At 38.0% G+C, this 26,245-nt stretch overlaps 1 protein-coding gene across 3 annotated transcripts in view; it reads left to right on the top strand.

Annotated features, from left to right (window-relative positions):
* The window catches only part of ARFIP1 (ADP ribosylation factor interacting protein 1), a 79,578-nt gene that overhangs the window by 45,153 nt on the left and 8,180 nt on the right, over nucleotides 1-26,245 (top strand). For all 3 annotated transcript variants that reach the window (XM_045831656.1, XM_045831657.1, XM_045831655.1), the window contains 3 exons: nucleotides 1,876-2,097; nucleotides 7,543-7,700; nucleotides 12,950-13,124. In XM_045831656.1, coding sequence (XP_045687612.1) covers nucleotides 1,876-2,097; nucleotides 7,543-7,700; nucleotides 12,950-13,124 — 555 coding nt within the window. The remainder of the gene's footprint in view (nucleotides 1-1,875; nucleotides 2,098-7,542; nucleotides 7,701-12,949; nucleotides 13,125-26,245) is intronic.

The following is a 26,245-nucleotide window of genomic DNA, read 5'->3' as shown; positions in this document are numbered from 1 at the left end:
TAGTACATACCAGGACATTAAGATTTAGTACATTCAGATTTATTTGAATATGCCTCATATTCACTGTTGCCTTACTATTCCCACTGCCGTAGCTTCCTGGAAACAAAAAACATTTCCTCATTAAACCTTTGACCCTACTGCCTGCTTATAACTGTTACTTCTCTGGGGGGAAAACGGGCACTTTGACTAACAGTAAACATTTCTTTTGTCTTGCCTAGTCTATCAAACTCCTTCAGTGACTATTTCTACTAATAGTGCTCCGGGGAAATCCTGGTGTGCGTGAACAGAGGGCATGCATGGTATATCTCCCTTATCTCATTATCATTTCAGATGTTATTTTTGTTGATGTTTTTCCTCACTAAAGTCACATCTGCAGTTAAACTTTTCTCTTGATGTGGTCTTCATCTTCCACATGGATTTGTTTGTGTGTTTTCCGTAGAAACAGTTTTATCTCCCTTCTGTGATTTGGCCTCTCACCTTTCCCCTCATATTCTATATAGATAATTTCTCTACTTTCTTAAAAAAGAACGTTTTGAAAACAAAAACAATCTATTCATAAAGATTCTTGATTCATGAAAATAGAGAATGTATCACAAAGATTTTTTTCACTTTTAATGGAAAAATATGAGTAGCATTTAATAGCATGACATTTAAAAGGGTAAAAAATACAGATTTATGTGTATTGACCAGGACAAGTCTCAAGATAATTTGTTCGTAGAAGAGAAATGTCTAGATGTAATTTGTTCATAGAAGAGAAATGTATAGCATAGCTCTTAGGCTATCTTTAAACATATTATATATGTGATTATATAGGTTTAAAGGAGAGTCTAGATTACCTATCAAACTGTTCATAGTAGTTTTCTACTATTTACTGGCATTAAAGGAAAGATGGAGAAATTTGTCTTTTATTTCCTTCATCATTTAATTTTTGCAACAAATACTCTAACCAAAAATTTGAAAGAGATGATAAAAGAGCAAATTTGCAATTTAAAAAATTTTAATACTTATTTACTACTTTTTTAGAACTTTTATGTTAACTTCAAATGATCAGGAGTAATTTAATGCCCTTTAAGTTATTCATAAAATATATTATAAAATATATTATTAAGTAGTGAAGTTGCTTATTTCTAGCAAAAAAATACTAGAAAATTTATTCCCACGTGGTCTGAAATTAGGTACTTTTAAAAAAATGTAAGTTCTTTTATCATTATTTCTGGGGCAGAATGGAATAGCATAATTTAATACTATCTGAGCAAAATAAAAGAATTCAGAAATCTCTAATCTCTGCCTCTTTCTCCTTCTCCCTCCCTCTTTTCCTCAACCTTTCTTTTTCCCCCTGCTTACTGCCTTACTACCCCCTCTTCTTCTTTTTCTTTCCTTCCTTCTCTTCCATTCCTCCCGCTCACACATGCAGTGATTTAAGGGGAAGATAATAGGAAAAAGGGCACATGAAACCAGTAGGAGAGTATAATTTTGGTATGATTATTCCTGTGTTTATTAACAGTCCAATACTGTTCTTAAATCAGTATTAAGTATTTCAGTTGTTTTGAATAATCTGCCAAGTGCATTAAGCCTTAAAGTATGATTTTGTGAGAGAGCTCATCTGGCAGTAACATAAATTAGCTAAATAAATCTTAAAATGTCCTCTAATTATTAATAGTTATTAGACGTGTTTGGTAAATTTACTTTCTGAGTACTGATGAACTTGTAAAACAGGACTGACAATTTTCAGTTTGTTAGGCTAGTTTGTGTGAAGCCAAAAATGGTTACATACCATATGCTCTAGCGTTTGCACTCAATTGGGATATGTTTGTTTGTTTGTTTGTTTGTTTGTTTGTTTTTCTTCTTAAACAAAGTGTATCTTTCCACTTTTAGTGCACTCGACAAATTATCTCTGAGAAGCTAGGCCGTGGATCAAGAACTGTGGACCTTGAACTTGAAGCTCAGATTGACATATTAAGAGACAACAAGAAAAAGTATGAAAATATTCTAAGACTGGCTCAGACATTGTCAAACCAGCTTTTCCAGATGGTGCATACCCAAAGGCAACTTGGAGATGCATTTGCTGACCTGAGTTTGAAGTCGCTAGAACTCCATGTAAGATTATTTTAAATAACTGTTGGGGGGTGAGGGGGAGGAGAAGGACGATAGGAGTATTCTGTTGATAAGAGGTAATTTGTTACGTTTCTGATTTGCTGAAGTCTTAATGAAATTGGAACCTTGAGCTGTTCTTTTAAGGTATTTAATGTAATTTTTAAGAAGGTCCTATTGATTTCTGTTACCATAGTGAAACGGTATACTCTAGAGATGTCAGCTGGAGGCTTCAGGGGAAGGGAACTTAGTCAGAGGAAGGGAAAAAGAACACTCAGCCGGCCTGTGCCTAGAAAGAGTCATAGCCGCTTGCAGCGGGGCGTGGGTGGAACAAATCCGGGCTCCTGTCGGAAATGCACTCTTACCTGGTCTCCAGGTGTCTTTAACAAATAGTAGCTTGCCTGACTGGATTTGTGATATACTTTAGTGATGTCATTAATATAAATTGTGAATTTTAGAATAAAAATATATTTTGCATATGTTTCTAAGTATTCAACAAAGCATTTCTGACAATTTCTTATGATGCCATGACTCCTTTTATGTCTTTTTTCTCACCTAAAAATATAGAACTCCCTTGCCTACAAACTTATAGCTTGAAAAGTTAGATAAGTTAGAATATTAAATCATTTGACAATATCTAGAAACTTGGACAAAGACAGTTGGCTAGAAATCACAGTACTTATCATAAAAGTGAAAAATATAGTGAGCTTCAATTCTAGCTGAGTCATTAGGCGAAAAGAAGAACTAATTAATGTTTGGAAAGTAGAATAATCGTAACAGCTGCAATTACTGAGTGTCCACAATTGCACTGTAATGGACTGGATGCTTTATAGCCATTATATCATGTAATTGTCTAACAACACTGCAAGAAATGTTATCTCCATTTTATAGATGAAAAAACGGAAGCCAAGAGAGATTAAGTAATTTTTATAAGATCGCAAAACAAATAAAAGGTAGAACTGGAATATATATTCTGCCCTTTTTCTGTTTCTTCATGATTTCTTGCTATCTCTTTAAGAGGAATCTTTGGAGGGTCTGTGACCCAGAGAAAAAAACCCCACAGCACAGAAAGAGGCAGCCAGGGTATAGGATCTGGAGAAGCATTGCAGCAGTGTTTTCAGTGATGCTGCATTCATAAACCCTGCTGATTGTGATAGTCAGCGCAGATTGGGGGCTTACTATATGCCAGATACAGGTCTAAGTAGCTTATATGTAAATTAACTCAACTAATGCTCAGTCTTAGCTAATAAGTACTCTTATTATATTTCTTTATAGATGTGAAAAAATTTTTTTTACAGAACTAAAAGGTTAATAATTTTCAGTATCAAATCTATTGGACCCAGTTTTAATTTTTTAGTTTCCCGTTTGAGCATTTCTGACTCTTCATAAAGACTGATATTTCATGGCTTTTATTCTTTCTTTGAGGTCAGAGTTTTGGACAAGAATCTGGACCATCTTGTTTTGCTAAAAAGACATGATGTATTCTTCTTTTATGATGTTTGTGCACCAGGATGTACTTGATATGATTCATTAGTGAACAAATGTGGAAAGCAAGTGTGCATACCAAAGTGATTTGAAGGAAATAGATAGTTCATGGACTTGAACCATCTAATTGATGTTTATAAATGTAAAAATAATAGTAAAGCAGAACCTATTGGAGGTGCATTTGAAATCTGAAATCAGTATTAACAGGATCGATGTTTTTGTACCAGGGTTTTCCAGAGAAATAGAACCAGTAGGAGATAAGTGCATAATACGCACGCACGCACGCACGCACGCACACACACACGCACAGGTTTATTGTAAGGAATCACCCGATGACTGTGGGGGTTGGCAAGCCTGAAATCCATAGTGTGGGCTCGCAGACTGGAAAGTCAAGCAGGATTTATGTTATGATCTTACAGCAGAACTTCTCCAGGAATCCTCAACCATTTGTTCTTAAGGCCAAAGGCCATCCATATTCTAGAGGGATAACCTCCATAAAGTCAGCTGTAAATCACGTCTACAGACAGCGTTTATAGTGTAAGTGTTGTTCACATCAACAAAACCTGTACCTTTGTAGCAACATCTAGACTGGTGTTTGACCAAACATATGTACACTGTAGTCTAAACAGCTTGACACAAAAAATTAACCATCACAATCCTGTAAACCATACTTAATCTCTAAATAAGTCAGTAACAAAGTCTTACTTCCACCTAACATGATACAACTAACCCTTCCTCCCCCCAAGAGGATCAAGAGGATGCCAACTCCTTGAGTAACATTCACTTTTTTCTTTGATACACTGTAACTTAAATACCATGATGTAAAGTTAACAGCACTTAAATACTGTGATTAAGTTAATATATATTGTGTCACATGATAAAGGGATAAGAGAGGGAAGGAAAAACAAAGGTATTTATTTTATACACAGAAACGTGTTTGTGACAAAATAAGGAAGAAATACTCATAAAAATTATAGTCCTCATGTCTACAAATGGTCACATGGCCAGAGCTGCTTCCACTACCCATTCCGTATTGCATTTGCCCTCACCCAGCCCCTCAGCTAGTCATGGTTCTTTGTCTGGTAGAGTGACCCAAATCGTTGACATTAGTCTCTGGGCATGAGAGGACTAAGGTGTCCTAAGGGACCACCTATTCCGGGCACCCTCTTCCTCACCTCCATCGCAGGGGAGCAGTCCAGCTGCCCCTGGTAGGCAGGGTCACTCGTGCCGGCCCGCATGCTAGTGCCCTTCTTCGCCTGTTGATTCTGGGGAAGGAGAACTTCTTCGGGTGCAGTGGTGAAGAGTGGTGTCCACCGCCTCCCGCCTGAGGCTGTGTTAACCGAGGCCCGTGGGAAACACCTAGCACAGCGGCGCCGGGCACATAGTGGCACCGAAGAGATGAGGATGGTCGTGGTGGCTGCTGTTGGGACGGTGGCATTTGGGAGTTGAGGGAGAATTTTAACGAGTAGTCCAGTCTTTCTTTTTTTATAGAAACAATCAATATTTACCAGGAAAAAAAAAAAAGGAGATCTCCTGAAGGGGAATAGGGAATGGTATTTTAACAAATACCTACATCTGTTAGAACCTTTATACAGGTATACCTTTTATACAGGGTATATACCTTTATACAGGGCATCTCATTACACTTCCTGTCAAGTTTATATGGGAATGACCTTCATTTTATTAGTAAGGCAACTGAAACACAAAGAATTAAAATTATTCATGAAAGACACAAATATAGTCAATGGCAGAATCAAGATGTAAAGTTCCAAATTGTTTGAATCCCCAGACTAGACTTTTACCATTTTATCCATGCCTTCTGACTCCGAGTTCTGTTCATACCACAGCGCCTCATTAGACTGTATTTCCTCACTTTAGAGGGTAACATCTACATCAAGTTTAGGCAAGTTCACACAATCCACATTGCCATCAATTATCAACTACTGCGTATGATTCTCTTTTTTTACTGCTCTGCATTATTGTTTAAAATAACTCATTTGTTATCAGCGAGGTAATAATTTATATTACTAAAACTTGGCATTTAGATCCAGTCCTGTTTCTATTAATGTATAAGTTTAAACTAATGTATAAATTTAATGGGAAGTGGTGGTTATTTACAGCTGGTAAATTTGCATCTGGTAGATGTTGTAAATGATGTAGGATTTGCTAAAGACTGAAAAAAAATTCAAATATTTTGAAACTTTGTGCTCTCTGTATAAAAAGCAAGCACATTTTTAGATCAGGGAACTGGATTGGCTTTCCTTCTCCGGAGTCAGGTTAGAAGCACAGCCCTGCTCTAGACGAGTGTGCCCTTCGGTCACTTGGTTTTGTTTGTGTACAGTTGCTGAGGTGATTCACAGCAATGTGTAAAATGCCCCTGTCTAACTGAGAATGCTAACATCACTCACCAACTAAATGAAGTTCAGGAACTATGTTTTTTTATTGTTTGTGCATTTTGCATGAGAACAACATACCATGTCACAAACTCCCAAAATACTTAACATAGTTCTGTTTCATTCACATGTGATGTGACTAAAGGACTGAGTTTGGACAAGGAATTACATCTTATTATATTTTCAGTGCCAAAACATACTTAGTTATGTATTTATTTATAATGCAAATACATACATTTATTCATTTCTTCCTAGTGTCCTAATTGTTTTATATCTTTTACTAGTATGGCTCTTGTAAAAATGCTTTTTTATTCTAGCCAGTTTTGAAATTATACATTAAAATCTTAAGTTCTATACACATTCCCTCCACAGAATTATAGGTGAAATTTGCAGTCATGAAACAGAATAGTGTCAGTTTACTCTTCCTGTCTGCCTCGAAGGTAGGCCTGCTTTTCTCATCTGTGAATAACAGGGTTCCAAATTCTGCTACATCATACTTCAATATGCTGTTTCATCTTCCTATATTCTTTAGACAAGAATATGTTTTTAGTAAAAGAGCAGCCTTCTAGGTTGTATAGATCTCCTGGAATGCAGAGTAAAGAGTTACTGAGCCTCTTTTGGAAATACTTTTAGCATAATAAAGATAATTTTACTTTCCTGCTATTTATTAGTTATTGAATATTTTATCACCTAGAAATTTAATTATAGCTATAGCACTAGCTAAATTTGTATCTTTGAAGACTCTAGTTCATTTAATTTTTTTTTTCAGCTGAATTTAAAACCTTTATAACAAACTTCAGAATTCTCAAATTGAGTGACACATCTTACGGTATGGTGAAATTTCTTTTTTGGTCAGAGGTGTTCCTGATAATCTCTTAATTAGCCAAACTTGGACTGGAAGGCTTTCCCTGCCGAAAATAGAGTCAGCCCCTGCCATGTGTGAAAGAGTCCTGTGTAATGTTCACTAAGCCAAGATTCAGTTTATTCAGAGAAATGACCTGAAACGGGCGTTGAGTGATCCTCCCTCAGCTGTGTGCGCAGACAGACCTGAGCTGGGGAGAGGCCGACTGGTCACTGCGTTTGCAAAGAAGTGTGTATTATTAATGTTTATACTTTAAGTAGATTTAGTCAAAACACAAAAATTGCAATCTATTTTATGTCTGAAAGTTTTAGCCAATCGTTACCTAATTTGGTTGTGAAAGTTATAGTTTCTCTGATTAATAATCTGCTATACTTTCTTTCTTAACAGCTGTGCTTACACTATAATTGAAACAAAATGGAGAAATGAAAATATTCTTTCTAGTACAAAGTAGTTGAACTTTTTAAAATTATTTATTTTGCTATGCCTCTGAGCTGATTACAATTTTGGTTTACTAGACTTTTCTGGTAATTATATAGCTAGTTGTGATTTAGATTTCTACTTACTTAAGCATTGAAAGAAAAAACTTCTATAGTTAGATTTCTAAATCAAATGCTTTCCCATTAGTGATACTTGAGGATTTTTTCAGTCCCACTCCCTCACTGATCCTCACTGATTTATTACTAGATAAGTTAAGGTGACTTTTTGTTTTAGGAAGAATTTGGCTATAACGCAGATACCCAGAAGCTGCTGGCTAAAAACGGAGAGACTCTTCTTGGAGCCATTAATTTTTTTATCGCCAGTGTGAACACTTTGGTGAATAAAACAATTGAAGATACATTAATGACTGTGAAACAGTATGAAAGTGCCAGGTTGGTATCAATTTCACTATATATTGTCTGTTTTACAGATGTTATACAATTCAGTTAAGGTTTTTGGTTGCAAATAAGAGAAACCAACTCTGGCCAGTATGGACAGAAAATAAATGCGTTAGGTTATAGGATAGCCTATGGAACTATCAGAAAAGCAGGAGAACAGCTTCTAGAAACAAGCAAGAACCAAAGCCAAGATAATGCCTCAAGACTCTAATTAGGATCTTGATGCTGCCACAAGTACCATAAGTAATTTCCAAAAGGCCCCTGAGTACTTGCTTCGTTGCCTTGAGTGTCCGATTGAATCTTAGTCATGTGCCCAAACCCTGCCTGCGAGGGAATAAGGAGGAAAGATCTCCCAGCTCCAGCTTCCTTAGAAGGGACCGGGCCTTGTGTTCTAGCTGGTTGACACTCAGTGCCCTCTGTCATTTGGCCTAAGCCAACCTTTTCACCTTTTTTACCACTGCTTCCTGCTGTAAGCAGTTCGCTGCTTCCACAGCAGCCAACTCAGTTTCAGTTTCTCTGGATTTCAAGCTCATTTTTGTCTTCACGATCTTGTTGGTGTTGCGGATATCAACTCCCTTTTTATCCCGATTATAACCAGCCTTCAAACTCTTTCAGATTTTGCCTTTACATAAATTGAATATTTGCCTTAATTTCCATAGCTTTTTATAATGAAGTGTTTTCATACATTTTATACACACACGATTTCTCTCTCATTACCATCCTGTTAGGTAAACAAAGTACATATTAATCAGTACTTACAAACGCTTAAGAAACAGCTGACCCGTGACCCGGGATGGCATTTTTTCAACTCCTGATCCAGGCCCATCCCGCCCCCCGCCTTTCTAGTCCGCTTGAAGTCTTTTTCTTCTGACCACTTGAAATCTTAATTTTCTGTTACACTTTTTGTAGCATAGTTGAAGTGTAAACTTTACCTTCTAGAAGTATAACTTTACTTTTTGGCTTCTTGCCCTAGTTTAATGATGTGAGAAATGCTTATGAAAACTATAAATTCATCTAGTCTTTTGTTGTTGTTGCAATTGAGTGCTTATTCTTAAGTAGGTATTTTCTTATGCTTTTTTTACACAAGTTAAAAGCCCAAATCACTCGGAAAGTTAACTTTGATCTTTCCACAAGAAGAGATGCTTCTGTCATAGGCTGTGGTTGTAATTTCCAGTTTAGTATTAACATATGAGATTCTTAATGACTTGAAAGTGAGGTCAAGACACATAGCTGTGGCTGTCTGGTGGGAGAAGGGCAGAGACATGGCCGTATGCCACATTTGGGTATCGGACCTGGTTTTTTACTTTATTGTTTGAGTTATTTACTAACGTAGTGTTAAAATCAGAAGGTGGAAAGGAAGAAACAAGGAGTCCACCAATAGGATATTCCTCAGTAACCCTGAAGGAGTCTCTCGGGAGATCATCCCTCAAGGGGAACACCTTCAGTAACATTCCCAGTCGTCGGCTCTCCAGTTTCTGCTTGAGTCCTCTGGTGGCATTGGCTGTATGTTTCAGAGGCTTCATTTCTGTGAATTTCATTTGATTCTTTTCCAAATCTGTCTGTTCCTTATAATGCCCTAATGTGTTCATAACGAAGGCTTTTCTTTTTAAATCTTATCTCCTTAATATTTTAAGCATTCTCGTTTGAATATTTGTGGGGTCTGAAGTTGAAAATTCTTTTGTTCAAAAAGTACCCCCAGTTAAGCACTACACAAATATAATTTCTGTTGTTCTACTTTATAATTGTCCATTGATTCTGAATATATATTTTAGGTACTAAAAAATATTTTTTAAGATTTTATTTATTTTTAGAGAGAGGGGAAGAGAGGGAGAAAGAGAGGGAGAGAAACATCAGTGTTGGTTGCCTCTCATGCACTCCCCACTGGGGACCTGGCCCGCAACCCAGGCATGTGGCCTGACTGGGAATCGAACCAGTGATCCTTTGGTTCACAGGCTGTCACTCAATCTACAGAGCTACACCAGCCAGGGCTCAAATTTTCACATCTTATTATAAAAATAACTTTCATATCTTACTATAAGAAATCTGACAAAGTATGCTGTGATATAAGCTCTCAGCTAATCCAATATATAGGTTTGTTTGAAACTTTTGAACAAAATTATGAATCAGGTTATATATGCTTGGTAGCTGGTTGTCAGGAAACCTTTAGATGTCTTCTGCGTGTGCTTTGAAACCCACCACCAACACTGACCACACCCTCATACTTTGTTCTTCTTATTGGAATTACAGTATATGATTGTATTCATCAAGCTTAACTTAGGGTTTGACTTTCCTGTGCTTTTTATGAAGTAGCTAAGGGATTGACTAGTTGTAACACTAAAACATTGCCTACTGAGGGCTAATATTTAAAAAAGAATCCCAGATTAAAAGTTTCTCAGTAGCTGAATTTTCTTCTCTGTCAAAACCAGAATTTATTGACTTTTAGGGCAAGGGTCAGCTATTTGATCCAGCACAGAAAAGTGGCAGTTTAGGCAAGTGAACGGTGGCCTTTTAATGCTTCCCATTATGCATTGTGTACAAGTATTTCCTAGCCCTCTGGTGCTTCGTGTATAGAAAATCCTCTAACAGCCCATTCAGCACTTTCCACAGCAGCACCAACAAGGGAGTCAATTGTGGTTGAGGCTTTTCAGATGTGGACACCTGCTCTCTAGAAGTTTTACATGACCACAATGTAACAACTATCACTAAACTTATTGATATGGGCTCAATTCAGAGTGGCGACCTTGAAGAGTTGCATTTTGAAAACTTGGTGGGCCTCTCTTTCGGGTTGTCATGAGCACTGTGAGAGAAGCTCTTATGGAAAGTTCTACTTTGAGGCCATTTACAAACTCCGGATGTAAAAGTTAAGGGAGTGTGAGGTCAGTATTATAACTTTGGTTATGTTTAAATTAATCACTGCTGTTTCAAAACGTGCTCCAAGGCTATAGAAGGATATTCATCTTCACATTAAAAACCACTGTATATTACTATTTATTTTTGTTCTACTCTTTTACTTTTTATTGTTTTTACTATGTTTGCTTCTCGCTATTGCTCTTCTAATTTGGCCATAATAATAAGCACTCTAAAGATACTAATTAGGACCTGGTTGTCCTAAGTACTTTATATAAATGAATTTTTGTGGAGATTATTATTCCCACTTATCAGTGAAAAACTGGAGCAGGAAGGTTAAATAACTGGCGGAAGACATTAGAACCAGTGAAGGGCAGAGCGGCCGTTCAGGTGGCCCTGGGGGACCCGTGGAAGTGAACTAACCTGTGACTGTCACAAGTCAGTCCCTCTCCTAAATCTTTAGTATCCGTCCCCTTCTTAGCTCCACTGCCATTGTCCTGTTTAAGTGACTCATTTTTCTTTTGCCCATAGTCTTCTAATTCGTTTTCTTGCTTCTGACTCCTCAGTCTTCAACTCCAGTTCGTCCTCCACCCCTTCCACTACCACTGTAGTCACCTTTCTGTCCTGAACAAATGGAACGTGTTCCTTTGTAGGTCAGAGTTCTTCGGTGGCGCTTCCTGTCACTTGTCCTCCGGATTGAGTCTGATCTTTCAGCGCGCTTCATCTCAGTCCTGCCTGCCTGTTTGACTTTACTTCTTCCATTATTGTGTTCCAGCTCCAGGTGATAACTTACTGAATTGTTTTCCAAATGTTTCGTGGTATCTTACGATGGGCTAATATGCCTTTGTACTACTCTCTTCTGGAATGTTCTAGCCATTTCCCTACCCCAATCTACCGTGTAAACTTTTACCATCCTTTAAATTTTAATTCTAGTGTTTTAGTTCTACTCTGAGATGGCTTTCAAATATCTAATTATGTATTTCTTCATCTTAATTTCCACCCGACCTTATCCCCTCTCATGACAATTTCCATTATCTCATTCTGTTGTCATTTAAGAACTTCTCTCCATCTAGACTGTAAGCTTCTCGAAGATAAACTTGATCCGTTCATCCTCATAGCTCTACTTTCTAGCACAGTGCCTGGAAAATAGAATGTGTTCTCTTAATATGTGTTGAATGAATCAGTGTTTCAGTAAATGAGTGAATGATCTTTTAGCCCCGATAGATTAAGTTGGTTAAGTTCAGTACAAGTTAAATATAGATTAGGCTCGGCATGAGAGACTATATTTCTCAAGTCATACATACAGTATATCATGTCATTTAAAATATTTTGAATTCTCAGAATAGGAGATGAGGCTTGTACTGTAGAGATTTGAATAAAGAGCATTAGTTTGGGGGCATAAATTTAGTGGTGCTGATTTTGACTAAGCTACAGGTCACTTTGCTTTTTCTTAGCTGAGTACTGAGTAATTGAGACTGCTGGGTAAGTCACTGTTGAATAAGCAAGATCGTGTTAACTATTTCAGTCAGTGGTGGGAGAATATTAGGGAGGGGAGTCTCAGGAAACACAGGGTGTGAACACTGTGTAATAGATTCCATGTCACGTTCTGAACACTGTTGTTATGGAACTCCATCCAGAGTTGTGCTGTCTCACACAGTAGCCACTGGCCATGTGTATCTGCTGAGCACTGTTGGCTGAATTGAGTGGTGATGAAAGTGTAAAATACACAAAGGATTTCAAAGACTCAGTATATTCCTCCCAAAGTAAAGTAGTTTATTAACAATTTTTTACATTTATCATATGTTGTGAGGATAATGTTTTAGATTTTTTGATAAAATATGTTATTAAAAATGGGTTAAATTAATTTCTATTAATGTGACTACTAGAAAACTTTAAGTTACATATGTGGCTTGCATTGTATTTCTGTTGTGCATTGCTGACCTAGACAGTACTTTAAGGACTGCTGACCCTCAGTATAACTCCCCTTTATCCATTCATCCAAGTGTGTCATTTTCAAGTCTGTCCTCACCTGCTTTGCCTTATCAGTATTAACCAGTTCACGTGGGGGATTGATTACTACAGTTCTTGTGATCACTAGGTTTTGACACCTATTTTTTTAACTGGTCTTTACTTTTTGAAAAGTTTACTTGTCGGTTAATACTGTATTTGGGGAGGAATAGTTAATGAATTTAAGGAGCAACTTGTTTCCCTCCATGCTTATATAAATAGTTCTTTGTGTTAAAGAAATGCATCATGTTAAAGGCATGAAGTATGAGTGTGTATGAGAATTATCATCTATTAAGGCATAATACGAGACTACCATGTATTTCTAGCTCACCTCTTGAACTTACTTCACTCTGTTTTGTAGTGTGCTTCACTTATTCTCTCCTTTCCAGGATTGAATATGATGCCTATCGCACTGATTTGGAGGAATTGAATCTCGGACCCCGTGATGCAAACACTCTGCCAAAGATCGAGCAGTCACAGCATCTGTTCCAAGCACATAAGGAGAAATACGACAAAATGCGCAATGATGTTTCTATCAAGTTGAAATTTCTAGAAGAAAATAAGGTGACTTTATTCTTTACTTCTGAGATCTTCCTGTGGACTTAAGTCTCCCTAAAGAGTGAAATAGAAAGTTTTTTGTTTCCATTAACTCTCCTCATTACAGTTGCAAAATGGAATTTCCTCTATAATAAGTGTTTGAGTTTACAGAACTACAAAAGTATATTTACCTTTCTGTCATAACAGTCATCATCAACTCTACTATCACAGTCTTTCACATATAACAATTGGCACAAAATACTTGATGTTCAGCTGTTGATCTTCAAAGTGGTATTGGTGTTGTTTTAAAAGTTATATAGTGATTCTGCTCTGGATATTTTGAAACCTTTTTATTAATGGTAAGTACAGATTTCAGGAAGAGAAGACCATTCTTCACCTTAACTGATAGACTAAAAAGTTCAGCTTAGGACTTTAGTTGACCTGGAGGAATTAACCAAGCAGTCAGTGTTTCACATTATCGCCACGTAACATGAATACGTCTAAGGACGAGGACAGTGAGGGCTGAGACAGGCCTGCTGTGGGCTTCACTCGGAGATGGACTCATAGAATAATAGGCTCGTGAGTTTCGGTTGCAGTACAGTAGAGGTTCCCATTTTAACGTTTTTTCCATTACACGCAGTCTCAATTTTGTGAGGGGGATTGCAGTTCCGGAAATGAGAGTCAGTAGTGAGCACGGTGCAGGGCAAGTGAGGTTCAGTCCTGTAGAGATGGGGGTCTTGGCACATTCGCGGTCCCCTTCCCGTGCCTTTCACATCCTCCAAAGTCATGATGGGCCTTCAACTCTGCTTTCTTTCAGGTACCCTCTCAGAATTTTTCCTCGGTTCCAATTGTCTGTTGCTAGCTTCCTGTTTGCCTTAACATTTCCTCAAAAACTCTGCTGCTTACCACCAAAGCTTCAGAATGATAAAGTTGCCTTGAGACCTGCTAAGTCCAGCACTGTCACTCCCCCTTTTTTAGCTACAGTGGGTGGAAAATATTCGTGTGAACACATTACAGTGGCAGTAAAGGCAGCTGCAGCAGAGTTATCAGACAGGTTGCTCGGCATCGTTCACACAAGGGCCCAGAGTGGCCTGTTAGCTTCCGTCAGCTGAGCGCAGGAGATAGCACCATGTTCGCCGTTCGTGTATCTGTCCACGTGTGGGCCAGTTACACGAGCAACATTTTAATGGGTAAGACGGCATCAATACTTAGATTAGATGTGTACTTTAAATAGGAAAATATTTTTTACGTACTGCCCTATCTATAATGGATTTGCACTAGACAGTGTGCTAGAATTTTTGGGACTCTATCCAAACCTAATTTGAAGGAAAAGAATTTGGGGGTTCACAACCTCTGCAAACAGAGAACATAGTTTTAGGAAATTTATAAAATGGTAATTGCATTCCATTGGGATCTAATGGTATTGTGTGCTGTTCTCTGGATAGTGAAATTATAGGTAATTTTTGTTTTCTATAAATTTTTCTGTAGTTTAGACAATTTCTATGAAAGGTTGTGTTGTCTTTTTAGAAAGAAGGGAAAGTTATTTTGAAAGAATCATTACCTTTAAACCAGCTATGCTTATATGGGTTTTGCCAGAGTAAGTAAAAGTGAGCAGAGTACACAGGGATAAACTGGCCGTTGGCTGCTACTTCTCTTGCTGTAACTGTCGGTGAAACTTGGCAGGAAAGCTCCAGATTCAGACATGAACCGGGGAAGCCACTCTATGGGTCCGCTACTATGCATTTGACGTTTATCCTCTCACTCAACCCTCCTAACAGCCTTCGTTTCAGTAGCTGCAGAAGGGAAAGGAGATGGTGACGTCAAGACTGCATGACAGGGACTGGGAAACCAACCTAGGGCTCTGGATTGGCTCTAAGGTTGGGAGGGAGGAGGACTGGGAATTTGTTCTGTGTCCCCGTGTTTAGTTGGAGAGGATGACAAGTGTTCAAGTGGAAACCGCTGGTGGGAAGTCAGTGATGGGGGTTTGGAGTTGAGATGAGCAGGGCGAAGGCCCCAGAGATAGAGGTTTAGAAGTCGTGGCTTTGAAAACAGTGTCCTTGTCACATCTTTGTGACCTTTCTTACTACAAAACAAGAAAATAAAATTGCCTTTATTCTCAAGGATTTTATGTTCTTAGGTAGCCTTGGAGATATTCTTTGTTTTTAACTTTCTACAGTTGTTATCCAGCTAAGTTTCATTTTGAACTCAATAATCAGGTATGTCTAAAACAGAATCTATAAAGAAACTCAAATCTTTTTATCTTTTTTATTCTTCAAAACTGTAAAGAGGTAATGTTGGTCTCTGTTATTTTAAGCAGTAAATAACTATAGTTTGGATGAAGACGGATCTGTAAGAAAACTCTTGTTTTTTTCTTGTTTTTGTTGAGCAACTTTTTTTTACCCTTTTAAAAAATTGTTTATGGCTCTGAAGGCAGGACAGAGCAAGCCGAACTGTCTGTCGTCCGTGTCTGCTTTCGTGGCAGTTGGAAATTCCAGAAGTCTGGGGGTTTTTGTTCTTTTGTTAAACTACAGCCAAATTTGTACCTTAGTCAGTCGCCTAGTAATCTGCTTAGCACTTAAATTTTAACAAAAGTCCATATATTCTTTCTGTTTCTTAAATATTGTATATTGAATTTTTTTAAACAAAGATAATCTGGAAGATCAGTGAGTGTGTTTTGTGACTTGATGGTGTCGTAAAGGTTACTGCTATTTTTAAAAGCTGTTTTTGCAGCTTTCTGGCGGAGGCGTCGGGGATCTCTCCTGGCTCTCAGACCATGGCCGTTGGGGTGGCTTCCCACAGCAACACCTCTCTTGGGAAACGAGATGCCGGAGAAGCAGACGACTGAGGAGGTCCACGCAGGAGAAGCAAACAGTCATTGAGCGAAAGACTAGGGCCCATCCTATGGCTATTATAATAATTTTAGTGGCCAAACATTGTGAGAACGTTTTTGTTTGTTTTGTCCTTAAAACTTTTTAAACATTTTTGCGAGGGATTGAAAAGTAGATTCTTTGCTATGTTTTAGAAAAGCGAGGTGTTTATATGCAGTTAACCTAACTTTCCTTTCCTGGCAAAACAAAGGGAATAGGTTTGTAAAATACAGACAGCCCTGTGTATGTGCATGCGTTAATGCTGAGTGATAGGTGCACATACCTGCATTTGTTAGAGTTCTATTTTTAGAAATAGTTTTATTCTTAGTGGAAAACATTGAATTCTTCTACTGTTTACAATCTGTGCTCTCTAGTCACCCATCCCTGTGTTATACTGTGTTTGTCTTTAACCTGAACAACCCTTATTAATATCCGATACCCTCTTGTTTATTAAACAGCTTTGAGTTGCATAGCATTAAGGACAGAGTTAATTAGGCTCTTCTAATGTTTGTCCTTTCATCAGTATTTCCCTTTTTCTAGACCTTAAATAATGTAACTTGAGCTGTCTTGTGGATTAAGTCAGTTTATTTGTCTTTGATTGTTCCTTTCAAATTACAAAACACAACACAGGCTTCTTCAGTAAAGAGAAAAAAATAGACGTTTCTGTTTTGTAGACTTGGTACTTGGTGAGACTAGGTACCAGGCCTTCTTTTACGGCGCTCGTGATGCCTAGCAGTGGTGTTAAATGTATAGTAGTCGTTTAGCAAATGCTTGTTTGCATTTCCTCCAGAATTAGAGGTGCCCTGAAGGCAAGCAAGAGAGGTGGAAGTGAGTGAGAGTCAGCTAGCATGGGAGGGGGGGCGAGTCCTGATCACCTCACTGTCTGCTTTCTTTAGTGAGGGCCAAGCATACTCTCAGAGAGGCTTCTGTTGTCTGCACTGTGTACTGTCTGCATAGAAAGAAGAAACAAAAAGTTAGAGAAAAATGTGCAGATTATTGTGAGCAACGCATGTTTATTTTTTTAAACAACTTTTATATGGCTTGGAATCACGTAGAATATGAAAACAGTAATCTAAGATTAATGTTTCCGGTTTCTGTACTTTAACTCGGAGGTAGTAAATCTCTTTCCAGGGTTATTAGTGTATTAGAAAAAAAAAAAAGAAAACTCTGTGTCAAAGATTTAACAAGGCAATTTAGGGTATAAATAAATAATAATAGTAATAGTAATAAACATTTATGGATTGATATGGGTAAGTATAATAAGCAGCCTCGACACTGTTCCAGATATAATTACCTACATTTGGGTCCTGTGAAACATTGCCTTACCCATGTAACTTTACTTCCAGACTTAATTCCTCAGGGTATTTCATCATGTAATCAATATAATTTTATGTTTTTATTGTTCTTTTTCCCATTCATTTAACAAACCTTTTTTTCAGGTATATACCGTGTGCCAGTGTTGGGGGGAAAATAATTTCCTCCTGTCTTCTGGGTTCTTCTGGCTGTTCTAATTAAATTAACGTGATACAGAGTAACAGGAGAAAATGTCCAAAATTTATTACGGATGCATGTGCAGGGTGTCGTAAGAATATGAGGCCCAAGGGCATTGCGCGGTAGAGGTTTATAGGCCGTTTTGGACAAAGGAGATGGGGGCCAGAGGTCTGGGATTTCAAAGGCAAAGCAGGTAGTTTACAGGTAGATGAGAAGGAGCAAACGTGTGGTGAAAGAAGTTTTACCTGGGCCACTCGGAAACAGTGGGACACGGAGGGAATTCCAACAAGCAAGCTCTGCGGGGCCCTCCCTCGGCCACATTTAGTTTGTGTTGCGATGTTAAGGTCATGCTCCCCGTTAAGATAAAGCAGGGTTTTCCGCCTGAATTTCTTTAGTCAGGTGAGGGGAGGGTCAACATTTCTTTCTGAGTCTTTTGTTTCTTAGTAACCAGCCTGAAAACAATATCCCAAAAGATGTATTTTGGGGTGGCAAAACTTTAGTTCTGGCCGCACCAAAGAAGTGGTCTGGATATTGGTGATACCCAGTGAGCAAAGTAAAAAACAAATTCTACTCTCAAAGAGCTTGTAGGCTAGCAAAAAGTAGGACATTGATCAAATCATACCCCCAAACGTATGTAATTCTGGTTGTGACCAGTGCTTTCAAGTAGAGGCCCATCGCTGGTTAGGAGTGCTCAGGGCGGGCTTCCCTGAGAAAGGAATGTTGAGTATCTACTAGGTAAAGGGGAGAACAGAGAGTATTCCGGGTGGAAAGAGCAGCACGTGTAACAGCCCTCTGGCTGAGGTGGGCTGAGCGGCAGGGCGGCATGTTCACAGAGTGAATGAGTGTGACTAGAGCATGGAGAGAAGACTGGGGAGTAAGCAGGGGCCGGACTGTGCAGGCCTTGCTGACCACGTTCCGGAAAAGCCCGTTTGAGTCCCTGTGGAGAGCCATTGAACGAATTCTTGGCAACTGATAGGACTGCAGTATGGAGCGTAGATGGCAGTAGAACCCAAGAGTGAATATAGTGGTTTAGGTGAGATGAGGAGAGCTCGGGTAAGGGTAGTGGGAATGGAGTGGACTAAAGGTGTCAAGAGGTACTTTAAAGGTAAAATGAATACCGTGTAAAATACTGAGAACAGGCTGATGTATAATTGGCACCTTTACTATTTTATTTCTTTATTCAGCAAATATTCATGGGTTGCTTTTTATGTACCAGTCACTGATTTGGGTAGCACAAAGATAATGGTCTGGCCATCAAAGAGCTTATACTCAAGTAAGAGAAATAGGCATTAACCAAATAATTACAAAATGCAAGTTTGATGTGTTGTGAAGGGAAGATAAAGCATCCTGTGAGGATGGGGGCAGTCGGCCAGGGGGATGGTGGAAGGCTGGCTAGAGGAAGAAATTGGGGCTTAGACCCAAAGGAATGGGAAGGAATTAACTAAAGGTGTGTACGAGGAGGAGATTTTAAGTAGAAGGAATAGGGTACGCCCGTGATTTTCAATCTTTTCCATCCCATAGCACACATACACTAATTACTAGAGTTCCGCGGCACACCAGGAATATATTTTTTGCCGACCTGACCAAAAAAGATAGGTATAATTTTTGATTCATTCACATCGGACATCTGTTGTTGTGTAGGCTGCTGTCATTTTTTTTTAATTTGACATCTAAGGGAAAAGAGATCCATGCCTCTGACTAAATAGTCAGGTATTGTGTGTTTTAAAAATTCTTGTGGTGCACCAGTTGAAAATTGCTGGAGTATGCGAAAGCCAGCTGATGGTCAGTGAGGCCACAGCCTGAGGACTGGGGAGAACAGCTGTGATGAAGCTGCCATGGTCAGTTAGGGCCTACGTAAGGAAGAAAATGACGTATGTGCGTGGGTATTCGTTGCAGCATCTGGTACTATCAAAAGATGAGAAACAACCCAGCAGTTCACCAGGAAAGAACTAGTTGAATAAACTGTGCTTCATTTACATAATGGAATGCTTTGCAGCTGTTTCAAAAAACTAATGTTATTGAGAGAAAGGTCCTCAGAACATAATATTAAATACCAAGAGCAAGGTGCAGAGCAGTGTACATGGTACAGTACCATTTGTATAAGAAAGGGAGAAAATAAGGATGTGTAATTATGTGTTCTTGTGCTGGCATAAAGGAAAACCAAAAGAATTAACTAATTAAAATTGGTGACCTATAAGGGGAAGAGAGTAGTTGGAGACAGGAGTGAAAATGAGACTTCACATTATATACTTTTTATATCCTTTAAATTTTGATTCTAACCTATTCAAAGAATAAGATTTAACTCTAAAAAGAAAGGAAGATAAGGACAACTGGAAAATTTTTGTTTTTTTATATAATGTGCCCTATCTTTTTTCAAAATGAGAATTTATATTTCTATTTTCAAACATAGTCTAATATTTGTTTATATAGCCTATAATTTTCCTCTTAGCTTTAAAATGAGCTGATCAATTATGGGTTAGAGAGAACAGAAAAACAGTTACCACATATTGCTATGTATAATGCGCTCCCACATTTTTGTGCTCATACATGGGATTATTATGTCCATATGATACCCATGGTATGTAATCATTTTACCCATGTATAATGTGTATCCTTATTTTTCCCTCAAAAATTTGGGCAAAAAAAAGTGCGCAAAAAAGTTTCCTCCGTTCTTAAGTAACAGATTCTAAATGGCATGATATAGTACTTTTAATTTATGTCAGAAAATATTTTCATGTATGGTACCATGTTTGCTGCTGTTAATGGTTTGGTGTGCAGCTCTTAAAAATTTTTCTAAACTCACGTAGAGGAGGAAAATTTGCCCGTGGTTCGCATTGCCTCCTTTCTCTCTTTAGTTAACAAGCAGAAATTAACTGTCTGTTTATAAACCATGCAGCGGGATGTTGTGAGCTGTGGGTTGGCTTTGAAATGAGCACCACCAAGCCACAGTTATGCAGAGTCATTTCGGTAATTGCAGTCTCAGCCATGTATGAGGGAGAGAGAGTTTTATAATCACGGATTGCTGTTTTTACAGGTTTGACTTGGTTCCCTTTTATTGGCAGTGATAAGGTACTTGTGTTTTCTGATTCTTTTTGGTCAGAAGTGATTAACTCCTTTGGAGGGAAAGGTTTGGGTTTCATTGTTTCATTGTATCTGTTAAGAGGGGAGGGGGTTGTTCTGTCCTTTCACTTTGGGTGAATAGGATTCCCTGATAAAAGTTTACTTCCTAACGGTCACTGCTGTGATGTATCTGTTCTACAACATAGTTGATGTCTGTGTCCTCCTCCGGTCCAGGTTTCACTGATTTTGCCAACCTTGGGTACCACCCAAGTCAGTTTGCCAGGCTTTGCAGTAAAGCAGAGTTTTTAAGTGACCACTGTGAAACGTGAACGGATCACTGATAATCTGCACTGGTTTTAGCGACAGTGGCATGACGGTGCTTTTTTTAGTTCTTAGTAGTTACAGTCTCTTCAATTTACTTAAAAGTAGAACCTTTAATTAGTGTTTCTGAATAAGATCTCAGAAGACACTGGCAGTGTTTAAGAATTTGACTTTTCATTGTTCTTTTTAACCTTTCCTTAAAGTTGTCTCAGTAATGACTCAGCACTCTAATGTTAAATATATGTGTTTATATATTCCTTCCATGACTCATCTACACATTGCTTTTTGAGATTAAAAAAGTCATTTGATAACAAAGTTTATCCTTTATTGCTCTTAAACCTTATAACATTCTGATTTTCTGTCATTATTTCTGTCTTTAAGTTTTCAAAAGATGCTTTTCTAATATTCAACAGGTTTTTTAAGGTGCTTGTTTAGGGTTTATATTATAATGCCTAATCCTAAAAAAGATTGTATAAAAGTTCTGTGACAACCTTCCTGCTGACAAGCAGCTTACAGTCTAATGGAGAACATTTAGTAAAATGTGTTGTACATGAAATGACGAGTTAAGCATGAAAAAGAAGAACGGAATTTGATGAAGAGACACATGAGTGCGGGCTGGAAGTAGCTGCTGCTGGGCCAGGGGCAGTTGACTTAAGCAGGATCACACAAGCCTGAGTAACGTGAGCATTGGTGGGTAAAGGCCAGAAAAAAAAATTCTTGAAGAAACTGGATCATATGTTTAAATGATCCCGTAAACTTGGTTAAATTTTCTGTTCTCATCCTAAACCAGAGTATAGTATTACTGTTTATGGATTTCTTCAAGAACAATAATGGCTTTATCATAAATTTTAACAAAGCTTTCCCATTAAGTTTATAAACAGTTGTTAGGTGCGTAGGATCAGAATGTTGTAGGTTGTATGAGATAGGGTTCTTGGTCTTAAAATAAGAATTAGTTTTCCAAGCTATAATACAGAAAACCATAGTTGTGAAAGAAAACTATCTGTGAATGGAAGGATGAGTGCGAATAGACCACTGGTTTAACCATATGCCCCTGTTGGCCAGTGTCTAAAAGCCGGTGAGGACAGGGCCACCTGACTGGTGACAGGGAACGCCCAGTTTCTCCTCTTCTCTTCTGACTCCAGTTAATTTTGAACTAGGAGCTCCCATGCTAACATGAATGATTTATCTTTCTTAATATTTCCTCTGGCAACTAGGAAGTTTCTTTCTTCCCCTGTGTATTACTCTGGTGCCCAGGGCCTCCTCCACTTACAGCACACACCATGCTGTGCCGGAGCGCCTGCTGGTCCGCGTCTTCCCCGGGGGTGAGCTCCCCCGGCGCGTCTGCGGGGCGTCCCCTTCTCGCAGTAAATGGATTCGCAGACGCTGATCTCTGAGTGGTGCGTGTATGGAGAAAGCTCTCTAAACGATCGATGTTGGCCAGAGAAAGCACATAATTATACATTTTTAAATAGTTGGGGGTAAAGAGAGGAGTGTAATACTTTACATATTAGTGGTTGGAGACATCTTACTAAAGAATGACTGTATTCTAGCTTTTTCTCATGGCTACTACCCCAATATTGTTGTACATGTAGTATACACCCCTACTTTATCAAATTTTGGGGAGAACCAATAATTAATTTGCAGAACTTAACAACTATAAACATATTATAACTAATAAGTTTTAACTAGAAATTGCCTCTTTTTCTCAATTACTTCAGTATCTCTGATAAGGAGATATGTAATATAAATTTGATTGGGAGGGAGTTGATTTTAATGAATTTGCTGCCTACAAAGTAATACTTCTCTTCACGTTGTTCAGGCAGTAGCTTTGTAAATGGCATTTATCTTCTATTGATACAGGCTGTGTAGACAGGAGAGCACTTTTCGGTGTGATCCACTTGGCATCCCCTGTCAGTCCTGCTCTTAAATTCCTCTTACCCAGATTCTGCTTTAAACCCCAGCTTCAAAGTTTGTTGTGCCCTTTAACAATTAAAGTATTGTATGCTAGATTTTGGGTCATTCACCAGATGTTGCTGTAGTGGTTTTGCTTATGTCTGATCTGGGTTGCTCATTGTCTGGCAGATCTTTACGAAAGTTCTTTGTAATTGAGTTCACAGTGATTTAGTGTATTTCTAAATTACCGTAATTGTTTCTGATGTTAGGTTCTGAAAATTTGTCAAATTTGTCGTCATCCTGCTTCTGCAGGATGGAATTGTTACCTCTATCTCCTATTGCTCCTATTTTAAACCTCTTGTCTTTCTGTTGTATTTTATTTATCCTTGTAACCACTTTAAATCTCTTCTAACTTAGGACATATACCACTAAATAGGTCATTGAAGACTTTTTCTTGCTCTGTAATTGTGAAAAATTTAAGACTGCATTAATCTTCCTGATTTTAGAAAGAATTAACTTCTGTTTCTTTCATCTTCTCCAGCTCTTGTGTTAGATCCTTGTCCTGAGGATGTTTCTAAATGCAACTTCAGGGCCAGAGACAAAATTAGGAAGAAGGTTAAAGTATATCTTTTTTACATTTCTACCCTTCTTTTAAGAGCTCTGGGATATCTCCTTTTGTTTGTTTTAAACTTTGTTTAAAAGCTTTCCCAAATGCTATTGCCTTATGAGTGGAGGCAGGTTAGAATAGGTGAATGAAAGAACACGGGCCAGTCTTGGAATAAGACATTCCCCGAGTTCCCCAAATCCCAGCCGCTCTGCACCCTAGCTTTCTAATGCAGTGAGGCAAGTTACTCAACTTTATGAGTCTGCTTTTTTTTAACTGTAACGTGGAGAGAATACACTTGATCTTAGCCAAAAGGCTGAGAAGCAGTAAGAATAAAAGCCTGTACAGAGTAGATGTGAAGGTGACTTATTACCTGTGACACAGAAAGTGCCTCACAAAGTTGGTGCCACCCAGCATAGCAAACAACAGTCTACCCAAAAGCTGCTGCTACTTTGATTCTGGAAGCTCATCACTTTTCATGATCTGTTCATATAAATACACAAGCAAATTTAAAAACTGTAATGACCCTAAAATATTTCCTCAAACATTTTGGCTTTTTGCCCCATCTCCTAAAAGTAGGTTTGACCTTTCCCCCACCTCACTTTCTTCCTCTCGCCTTCGGCCGGTTCTGTTTGAGAAGCCGGGATCTTTCCCAGACTGACCTTTACCAGACCAAACAGCCTAGCAAAGTACACCTGATAAACACGCCAAGTAACTTAAAGTAATGCTTTTAAGTCTTGTTAAAACTGCTTCTATACAGCGACAACAGCACAGCAATTACCAGGATTGCAAAATTTAGTTACCTTTAAAATGGTAACTGCTTCTCCAATACTACTTAATTCTTTCCTTTCATTAGGAATGATTTGTTTGTTTAATAACCAAAACATTATGAGGATTCCATGTAGCATATCAGTCTGAACTGCACTGAAAACATTGTATGAATACATACTATACTGTAAATTGGTTAATCAAAAATAACTAGAAAAGCAAAAAATTTATTATTTTTTGATGTTTTTAATTAATTTCATTTAGAAAGTATAGTCACATTGAAAATTGGTTTATTAGTTTATTTTAATTTCCCTTTATTTTTTATTTAGTAGTGGTTTGATTGGATAAAAGAGTCAATATCACTCTTGTTTAGATTTGTGTCTGATTTTGAAGACACACACCAAAACTGAAACTTGGGCTGGGACAACCAACACTTACATAGTTAGCGCTGATAGGAAAGTGAGGTAAGGTATCTGTTTTGGTGTAAAAGAGCTTCTGAGATTAAAGTGACAGTGAAATTTTATCTTTATTTCCATAATTAAAACTAAAAACCTGTGAATCCTCCAAGGCTCCCTCTGCTCATGGGAACCGCTCTGAAGTGCTGTGTATACTTTTAAAAGCTTTACACATCAACCTTCTCACAGTTACTGGGGGAATGTTTTTGTGAAAATGGGTATTGTATCATTTTGTTGTGAAAACTAGAAGTCGGTCCTAAAAGCACCCTCTTTCCTTGGTTTCCCGTGGATTAAGTTTCATTGGGGGTGGGGGACTGTTTTGAACACAGGTAATGCACCCTGTTTGAGGTTTTGTTAATGCGTTACCACGTCTTCCTCAGCCACGAGAAGAGGTGTGTCTCCGTGTTGGGTTTGTCAGCCACCCCAGGGAGAAGGGACCGGACCTGTGTTGACATTTGTAGGCTCAGCTGACGATTGTCTGCTGCTCCTCCCACTTCCTCTCTGGCTCTGATTTGCTAGGCTGTTGTAACAGCTCTCTGGAGATCGGGTACCTCAATCGAATCCTTTTATTGTCTCCTCTGATTCTAAAACGTTTTCAAGACGAAAATTCAATTAAAAAATTTGTGTGACCCAAAGAGTAATAAAGTAATTGGCTAGAACCTATTTGTGAAAATTTGAATTTCACACTAACTATACAAAAGCTCCTGTAATTCTGTAGAAGAGCCGAGGGTCGTCCAAAATAGGGAAACAAGAAAGGCCAAGTAATAATAGAGCAAGGTGGAGAATTGCTTCATGATGCAGGTAGGCTATTAGTGTGAAAGTCTTTTTAAAAATACCTCTGAATAGGGAAGAGTGATGAATTAATGGTGGGACATAAACTTTGAGTTGAATTTAATCTCTAAAAGAGGAGCTAGTTTCTATCCTTAAAAATAAGTAGGAATAATGTTTTTCTTTGAGTTTCCAGATATACATGTGTGCCTCTATTTAGGAAGCAATTATTTTTCTCAGAAAATTTTAGTAGAAAGGAACCATAAAAATTATCTTAATTCAGTTTTTTCATTATGCAAGTGAAAAGAGAGTTCATGTAATGAACTTGGGGTAGAAATGGGAATGAACCTCGTTTTCCTGGATCTTTCATTCTGCCTCAGCTGTGTGAGCTTTCTTCTGCAGCTAACAAGAGCCTCTAACGAGACAAAGAAAAAGATGATCTAACCAGCGGACATAATTAATAAATGGTTTACTTGTAATAAATTTGCTTTGTTTCTGATCCCAAAAATGTCATTTTTAGAGAAGGAAATTTTAGGTGTAGTTTGCAAAAATTCAAAATGCACCACATACGAGCTCATGAGGATTGTAACATTGTGTTTTAGGGACAGATCCGAGTTGTTTGCAATTCTCCGTGGTGACAGATCCGAGTTGTTTGCAATTCTCCGTGGTCCGTTACTTTAGACACTATGAGCAAAGGTGAATTTCATGATGGTAGACAGTCGATTTATGCCTATAGAAAGGATTAGAATCAAAAAATTATTTGAAACTTTCTAATTTATCTTCACTTTTATATCTGTTAACTCATATATATATAGTCTTATTTTTAGCACTGTATCTGAAATGAATCATAACTTCATTATTTTTTTCTTTATCTTCTTAAAAAATAACACTTGATATACATAGAAAATAACATATATAATG

Source organism: Phyllostomus hastatus, unplaced genomic scaffold, assembly GCF_019186645.2.
Source record: "Phyllostomus hastatus isolate PE091 unplaced genomic scaffold, TTU_PhHast_1.1 phas_contig_159, whole genome shotgun sequence".
Taxonomy (NCBI): Eukaryota; Metazoa; Chordata; class Mammalia; order Chiroptera; family Phyllostomidae; genus Phyllostomus; species Phyllostomus hastatus.
The sequence above is the reverse complement of the archived record's forward strand: the minus strand, read 5'-3'. Positions and strand labels throughout refer to the sequence as shown.